At 35.2% G+C, this 9533-nt stretch overlaps 1 protein-coding gene across 10 annotated transcripts in view; it reads right to left on the reverse strand.

The window, feature by feature from the left end:
- Positions 1–490: 490 nt before the first annotated feature.
- LOC106882402 (transmembrane protein 8B) overlaps positions 491–9533 on the reverse strand; it is a 77041-nt gene continuing 67998 nt past the window's right edge. For 3 of the 10 annotated variants that reach the window (XR_008266707.2, XM_052976399.2, XM_052976393.2), the window contains one exon: positions 763–1003. Coding sequence is in view for 7 of the 10 variants with exons in the window: in XM_052976399.2 (XP_052832359.1) it covers positions 933–1003 (71 nt within the window). In the remaining 3 variants the exon portion in view is untranslated. Of the gene's footprint in view, positions 634–762; positions 5074–9533 lie in introns of those variants that run through there. The other 7 variants (XR_008266709.2, XM_052976395.2, XM_089342015.1 and 4 more) reach the window with 5 other exon arrangements.

Consider the following 9533-nt stretch of genomic DNA (forward strand, 5'->3'; position numbering starts at 1 on the left):
TCTTCTTTCTCCAATCTTTGATGTTACTCAACCACCCTCATTGTGGGTTTTTCTATACCTGTTTTAATTGGGGTTTATCCATCCATGACTATATTCGCTAGAGGCACAGTTTCATGTTATATGACTGAGCCACTTATTATCAGCACCAAATTTAGACAGAAAAGACAAACAGATACAAAGTTTTATTAAAAAAAAAAAATTACAAAAAAAAAGAACATTCAAATATTTAAGAAGCAATCATCAGGTCCCAACCTTTGATAGTAGCAGCTGGCCATTTATTTCGGTGTTCTTAAAATCCCTGGTGAAAGATGCTCAGTAATTCAATATTTTTACTAATTATAAGGCATAGAATTGGCAGAATCATTAGCATGCTGGGGAAAATGCTTTGTGGTATTTCATGTCTTTATGTTAAGAAGGTGCATGCAAAATTCAGCCAAGGTTGACTTTGCCTTTCATCAATTCAGGGTCAATAAAATAAGTACTAATCGAGTACTGAGGTTCAATGTAATCAACTTACCGATGACCCCGAAATTGCTGGCCTTGTGCCAAAATTTTAAATCAATATTTTTACTAATTATGTTCCATATTTGACCATGAGTAAGAGTGTGTGGCAGCAGCTTAACTTTTGAGAAACTGAAAAGGAAAGGAGGTGGCAGTCATTATTGGAGAGGAGGGAGGAGGAGCCGAGGATTGTTAATGTAAAAAGATAATGGTTAGAATATGTAAGACTGTTTTTATTAAATAAAAACAATAGTTTTCGAGAAGGTTTCAATATATTAGGTTTATATATTTAAGAAAACAGAAAAGTAAAAAGAAAAAAAAATATAAGAGGCAGCAGCAGGCAGTAGCATGACCATTCCTTGAAGTTCTGGAAATGAGTAGTGGAAGGATCTTGCAGATGGTGTTCAGTGTGGAGAAAAGCCAGGCATGTCTCATTCAACAGGAATAACAAGAGAATTTTGATCTTGTGGGTCGCTTGTGTTGGCAACTGTACAATACTGCTCTGGTAAACAGAACAGATCATTTATCAGCATCTAGCAACAACAATGGCAACAACTACAACAGCTACAACAACAATGGTTACAACAGCAGCAAGAACAACAATGCAATGGCAATTCTGCAACAATTATGAATAATTCATTAAATTCATTGAGGGAAATTTTTTTTCTAATGATTTAAAACGATTAAAAGAAAAGTACGTGTAACTTACGTGAGGCAATTAATAAATCATAAAATGAGACAACTAGTGTTGCTGTTGTTGATCAAGCATACCTATCTATAATCAATGGCAGTTCAATCAGGACCAGCCTCTCTTTTCCCCAGGCACAGAATACTAAAGTCTGCATTTTCCAATGTGTTCTTTTCTAACATTATAAGTTGCCCTTCATCCTTTCAGGGTCAATAAATTAAGTACCAGTTGAAGACTGGAGTTGATGTGATTGACTTTCTCCTCCCCTAAAATTTCAGGTTTTGTGTCTATAGTAGAAAGGATTATTATTATTATTATTATTATTATTATGATGAAAGCAGTGAACCGGCAGAATCGTTAGCATGCCAGGCAAAATGTTTAGCAGTATTTCATCTGCCGCTATGTTTTAAATCCAACTTCTGGCAATGTCAACTTTGCCTTCCATCCTTTTGGGGTCAGTAAGACAAGTACCACTTGTGGCAAAATTTGAAACCATTATTACCTCTGCCTTAGCGAAGGCAGAGGTATTGTTTTCAGTCATGTTTGTTAGTTTGTTTGTTTGTTAGTCCGTTGACAAGATATCTCTAGGACTGCTGGAATGATTTGGATGAAACTTTCAGGGATGTTTGGCACGAACTGATTAGATTTTGAGATCAATCCAGTACCGGACAAGAATTCTGAATTATTTTTCGTTTTTTTACTTAATTTTTGAGAGCGGTCAGATTCATTTTTAGTATTCTTGTTTGTGAGAGCAATTTAGTTTATTTCAGATATACTCACTTTAAAAATCATCTCTGGCTAATCGTTGAGAGGACATTGGTGTTGCCTTGGCGGAAGATTGCACTCTCTGAGTGCTCTTGTTATTATCATTATGGCCAGGCAAGCTGGCAGAACTGTTAGCATGCCAGGCAAAATGCTTAGTGGCATTTCATTCATCTGCATATTCTGAGTTCAAATTCCACCAAGGTCGACTTTGCCTTTCATCCTTTCAGAGTCAATAAATTAAATACCAGTAAAATACTGAGGTTGATGTAATCGACTAGTCCCCTCCCCCAAAAACTTCAGGCCTCGTACCTTTAGTAGAAAGGATAATTATTATTATTATTATGGCTGGGTCATCTGGCAGAAATGTTAGTATTCTGGGCAAAATGTTAAGCGGCATTTTGTCCAACTGCACATTCTGAGTTCAAATTCAGTCAATGTTAATTTTGCCTTTCATCCTTTTGGGGTTGATAAAAGAAGTACTGGGGTCAATGTAATCGACTTACCCCTTCCTCCAAAATTGCTGGCCTTGTGCCAACATTTAAAACCATTATTATTATGGCTGGGTTCCAACCTGGGCCACAGCAACAAAGTCCATCTGCCAAATTTCTCGGTCCATCATCACTGCCTCATGATCCTTGGAACATTCCAGGCCAGTATCTGTGATCAAGTTGTTGATGTGTGACGATTTTCCTCCTCTTGCATCACTATGAAGTGGGTTCAGGGTAGTACACACACTGACTAGATGATAGCAGCCATCTTTGCCTGACCTTCTAATATGATAAAGTTGTGACTGTGGGAGACTTGGTTGCTATTTGATGCAGGCCAAGCAAGCATACACAGATTCCGTATATAGACACAATTGTCAGAAGGTGTTTACATGATGTAATTGTATGACAGTTGTATGTTGGTTGCATGAGACAGCTAGACTAAAGAAAGGAAAAAATTGACTGTCGAGAGCTGGAAACATTCCATGCAGCCTTTTATCCTTCAACGTTTTCACTCCTTATATAATATTTTGTCTATCCAAACAACTGGTTGTTTATTTGTTTAACAATTTCTGTCTATCAGTCTATCTCCTTCAATTTAAACGGAGTTGATGTAGATAGGCTTTATGAGCATACTACAACTTTATAACTCTTGGAAACGCTTAAATACTAAAAGACTGTGTCACAACTGGATTCTGTGGGAGAGATTTTTGAGCATTAATGAGAGAGAGAGGGATAAAGGCAAAATGAGATAATGAAATAGTTTGGAAGCATAGGAAGAAGTTGTTGTGAAAGAAATTGAAGTGATTATAGTAAATGTAGTAAAACAAAAGGGAATAGAAGAACAACAGAATGGCTGAATGTTTAGTTAGGAGAATTGCTGGTTATATTAGTTCACAGAATATTTTCATAGAAACACTGAACTGTTTGCCAAAAACAATTCAGATAGTAAAACTGAGCAGAGCCTCAAATAGTTTCCTGCGCAGTCTCAAAGACTAACAGCCCTTATTGGAGACAATTTCTCTGTAACTACACAACATCTTCAATATAGTAGCCAAATTCCTTTTAATAAACACTTTTTATTTTTTTATAAAGATGAAGTATAATACAATTTTAGTTCAAAATTTTTGGCAATGTATTTATAACAAAATACAACCCCAATTTGGAAACAGCATATCCAACATAATAAGGGTAAAAAGTAAAGACCCCCTTCAGTCATGAATGATCATGGGGTTGCACCTAGAGAGATACCCTCTGAGGCACAAGTCCGGGCAAAGTTGTTTATGGAAAACCAGCAGTTGCCCATGCATACCAACCTGCCCTCTCCACACACTGATGTTATCCAAAGGAAAGGCAAAGGCTGATACAGTTTGGCACCAGTGATGTCGCCAACTCATTTCTACAGATGAGTGAACTGGAGCAATGTGAAATAAAGTGTCTTGCTGAAGAACACAACGCACAGCCTGGTCTAGGAATCGAACTCACTACCTCATGATTGTGAGCCAAGCACTCTAACCACTGAGCCATATGCCTTCACTTCCACCATAAAGATGACAAAACAGTCACAGATTGGACATAACCATTATGCTTTGTGTTATAGAAACTCAAGCAGGGCTGACAAACTCAACAACAGCAACAGTTATTACATTCACAAACATTTATAGTCAAAAGATTATTAACCCTTTAGCATTTAAACTAGCCAAATCAGGCTCAAATATTCTACTGTCTTATGTTCAAACTGGCAAGATCTGGCCTCTCACACCAATCCTATAATGTCATTCTAAAACAAACAATTACATCATCGAAATCTTGAAGCTACAAGATAATGCATGAGTAACTCAAAACAATATTAATAAATAAGCATCATATCTGACAGAGTAATATGAATGCTAAAGGGTTAAATTCTGCACAAATATTCAACAGTTGAAGCTATCATGAAGTTAATACTACAAAAAGAAAAAAGAAAAAAAAGACTTTGGTATATAACCCACCAAGAGTATATAAACCTACCAAGAATACAAACACCATAGTAGACATCCATCAGGGGAATCCATTTGGAATACAGCAACCCAGTACATACATTGATATGGAGACAAAAAAAAGTTAACACTTCAATAATGAACAAAAAATTAAAGCACTCAGCAAAACAAAGCCTTATTTATTTAAGGAACTTTTATTTTCAATATTTGATATAGATGCAATGGAGGTTACCTAGAAAAGGTGGAGAAAGTGTTGAGGCACAGGGAGAACAAAACAGACTCTCTAAGGAGAAGAAATGGATCAAACTAGAAGGTAAGCATGTTGAAACACGTAGATTCTGTGAAAGGCTGACAACCAGATTCCAATGCTCTGGGTTAGCAAGCTGAAGCAAGAATAGAAAGAATGGAACAGATGGGGGGAAAAGATGAGATCGAGGGAAAAAAACAAACAAGGAAACTGCAGTATATTGGTGCAAAATTTTGGTGCAGCATTGTTGAGCAGCAGACTTCTTTAAATTGTTCAAGAATTATCTGTCAAACCCTTGTTGGTTTCTTCTACAGTTATGCTGTTTCTCGCTAGAAAAATCATAGGCAGTTGTGTATGTAACTCACATGAAGCGCAATGAGGCAGACTACACAATTCAATCACCAACATCTGCGACAACATTTTCACACAGCATCAAATGGAAGAGAGCAAAAGTACCATGCCAGAAAAAAAAAAAAAAAAAAAAAAAAAAAAAGCAAGAAAAAAATATTAATGTTGTCAAATATTAAATTTGGTAACAAACATTAAACAAAGGCAACTTCTCTCTCTCTCTCTCACTCTCTCATTGGCAGTTTTATAAAGGGAGAAATTCAGATCCTACCTTAGATCTATAGTAAAAAAAAAAATTCTGATGTAGAATTTATCAGTGAAGAAAAGATTCCTTGCTACAAAATAATGCATCTCTCTAGTATTTAGGTGCATATGAGTGAGTGTATATGTGTGTTTTTATTGCTCTTTATTCGTATATTGAGCACTTTGAATTATGTATCAAGGGTTTTATATACACATATTTATCAAGTAGCTAGCGTGAAAAAAACCTCATAAGGGAAAAATCCATCATTTATTCTCCAAAATATATTTATTTATATAAGGGCATTACTATACAAGAATGCCTCATGCTAAGAGGGACTCTAAGGTCAAACTACTATAATAAACACATTACATTTTTATCAGTAAAATTGTGTTTATTATGGTAGTCTGACCTTAGAGTCCCTCTTAGCATGAGGCATTCTTGTATAGTAATGCCCTTATATAACTAAATATATATATATATATACATGTATATACACACACACATATATATATTTCAAATATTTTTAACATTATCAAAAGACAAGTGAGTTGGAAAGTCAGAGTTACACATGATAAGGCAGTGACCAACATTGCAATATCGTCTTGAGTTCAAAGTCCAACAAACATTAATTCCGTTCAAATAGACTGGAAGTAAATCAATACAGTATTCCAAATGTGTCAACAGGGGCTCAAGGGATTCATAAGCATGGATCCTTATTTCATAAGCAAGATTGCTAAAATAGTCAACTACACTAAATACTTTATACATTCTCAACATCTACTGAGCCCACTCCAATCTCTCTCAAAAGCAAAAAAAAACACTACATGTACAAGTGTCTAAATCAGTGATTCTCAAGCAATTTTTTTTTTTACTTATGGACCCCTCTGATTCCAATTCTAATCAGTTAGACCCTCATAGTCGGTCAATGTTTCCAAAAAAAGAAGAAAAAAATCCTGTTACATTTTTATAATTAGATGTTATAAGAAATTGTACTAAAAAATTTGTTAAAACATTTTGCATTGTGAAGAAGTATAACCAATTTATTGCACATAAAGTTTAACAACAAAATTTTATGTGGATCCCACTCAAAGGTCATATAGACCCCAGTTGAGGACCACTGGTCTAAATGATACAAAATGAATTTAAACTTGAGCCATGTCAATTAGTTTGGTGATAATTTCGCCACCCATCTAATTTGTTATCCAGGACAGCTGTAAGCGAAAGAATTTAGAATTTATATTTTATGAACATTTCACTTCTTAAAGTCCCGAAATATGAAATAGTACTATTACAGTGCATCAATACTGGCCACAACAGACCATCTAAAATAAAAGAATATTGGGTGTTTTCTTGTGTGTGTGTATTTATTTTATTTTATTTTATTTTTTTATTTTTCTAATACAAACTATAAACCAAAGAGAAGTGTTTAGATACAAACAAATGTGTATCTATTACCAATAAGACAACAAGCAACAATACAATTCTGTTTATTCTGTCTGAAAGGAACCAATCAGTTGTTATCAAGGAGTGATTTCTGCTTAAAAACAAATGTCATTTGCAGATGAATTCAAATAAATACAATTTCTGTTAATTGGAAATTTATGATGAATAAATATGTTTTGTAAATATACTTCATCTTCAGAGTTGATTGCTTACCATATTCATATATATATATATATATATATATATATATATATAAATATATACACATACATACACACACACACACATATATATATATATATACACACACACACACACACATAGAGAGAGAGTAACCTAGATACACATGTATACACAAGTAGCTATCTATTTACCTATATATATATATATGGGAGAATTTACGAAAAAAACAGATGAAGACAGGTGGTGTAAACATATATATGTATATATGTATTGTTGTATACATACATGGGGCAAAGGTGATAAAAAATACATGGAGAGGAGGTGAGAATAAACAGAGAACTGGTATTGGTTTGATGTTCAGGAGAAGGGAAAAGGAGAACGAAATGTTTTTAATGTTTCAAGCATTTACTCTTATTCTGACAGATAGGACAAACACAGAAAGAACAGACGGAAAAGAAAAATTGGACAAATTGAAATGTATGTGTATCCAACAAGTACAGCATGGTGAATGTGGTAGCATTAGGAAGAGCATCCCGCCATAGAAACTTTACCAAAACAGGCAATTGGTACTTGGTGCAGCTCTCTGTCTGGCTTGCTAGCTTCTGCCGAACCACCCAACCAAAGCTAGCATGGAAAATGGATGTTGAATGATGATGATGATGATGATATTATATACACACACACACACACACATATACACATTTTTTATCTCATACTATAAAAGGCCTTTGAGTTAGAAGAGAAGTTTTCATGTTAGCATAGGGAGGGTTATACCAACATATTTGGTGTTTCCTTGGTTTGTTTGTAATTGAACAGTGAAGACACATGACAGTGATTAGGGGGCATTTGACTCAGGGTTATAAGGTTGTGAGTTCAATTCCTGGGGGTGTCTTCTTTCCTTGCGCAAGACACTTTATTTCACATTGCTCCAGTTCACTCAGCTGGCAGAAATGAGTTGTACCTGCAATTCAAAAGGGCCATACAATCTCCCTGAGAACTACATTAATGGCACATATATCTGTGGAGTGCTCAGCCACTTGCACGTTAATTTCATGAGCAGGCTGTTCCATTGAATGGATCAACTGGAACTCACATCACAGTAACCAACAGGGTGCCAGATTTGTAATCATACAGATAGTCCCAGGGTTCGTTGTATCAGTGGAAAGATCCAAGTTCTGAGGTTCACCACAAGCTCTTCATCTAGCCTATTATTCAATCAAACAGTATAGTGGTGGTTGTTATGTTTATGGGTGACCAAACTATTTCTAGAGTTGTGGGGTTTAGAAGATGAATCCAAAGTATTGTTAATTCAAGTAGTCAAACTATTGGTAAATGTGGCTTGTTTAAGTTTGGTGTTATTGCAGTATGATTATAATTTGATCCTAACCACTTCTTTTAAGAGCTGGTTGTAGTATTTGGCATGATTTTGGAATATATTTTGGTGAGCAGAAATATTAGAGATTCTAATGGATATGGTTTAACAATGCTGTCCCTAACTGAAAGAGGTTTGTAATTTGGGCAGAGTCAGATGAGCCATTGTAATGTCAAACTCATTATTTCAGGTGACACGGTACCATAATTTACCCTGGAAACTCATAAGTGTATGCACTACTCCATCAGAGATTACAAAAAAAATGAGTTGCAAAAATCAGAGCCTTATTCAATAGAATTGGTGAAATCAAAGAATAATAACTGTCTATGTCAAACTGGATGAAATGATATATTAATTTTGTTAGTAAGCTTAATGAACCAATTAATGACTTTGCTGGAGTTGTACCATAGGCTCAGATGGGTATTATTCTAATATTATGATTATTCTAATATTAGCAGAACATATTCATTCACATGGCCCATTATGGTTAAAGCCCAACCCTATAGTGGTATTGGAAGATCCTGTAAACTCTGCCTTGGCAAAACCCTCAAAATTCTATTCACAGATAGGAAAACATTCTCAACAAACATAAACTCATCATCGACTATATATACTTATATACATTAAAGACAGTGCCCCAGCATGGCTGCAATTGTCAAGCTGAAACTAGTGAAAGAATTAAAGAATATATATATATATATATATATATATATATATATATATATATACACTAGCAAACGCATCCCACCATCTGTTGGCTGATGCAAGTTTGTGATAAGACTGGAGTCTAAAATGTGTAACGCTGCTTCTGTCTGTGATGCTCTGGCGATCAAAGTAGAAGCAGCATTGCGAGCATGCTGAAGATCTGCTTGTTGAGCTGTCTGTGATGATCTGGTGATCAAATTAGAGGCAGCATTGCAAGCACGCCAGAGTTCTGCTTCTTGAGCTGTCTGTGATGTTCTGGCGGTTGAAGTAGAAGCAGCATTGTGAACATGCCGAAGCACACATTGTTCTTCTGTCTCACTTGCCTGCAAGGAATGCAAAATGGAAGCATTTTTTTGTTTTTCTGATAATGCTTTCACGAGGCATCCTATCGAAAATCTGTAATTGAATGAATCTTTGAAAAATCAAATTGACCTCATTGCTAAATATGGTATTTCAACACAAAAAATTCCCACAACATTTAAGTGCACAATTATTTGCAATGATATTGTAAGCACCAAATGACACATGGATGCAGACAGCTGTGAATGAGCATTCATATCTATAAGCACATGT

This window comes from Octopus bimaculoides, chromosome 25 (genome assembly GCF_046866305.1).
Source record: "Octopus bimaculoides isolate indiv1 chromosome 25, ASM4686630v1, whole genome shotgun sequence".
In the NCBI taxonomy this organism is placed as follows: domain Eukaryota; kingdom Metazoa; phylum Mollusca; class Cephalopoda; order Octopoda; family Octopodidae; genus Octopus; species Octopus bimaculoides.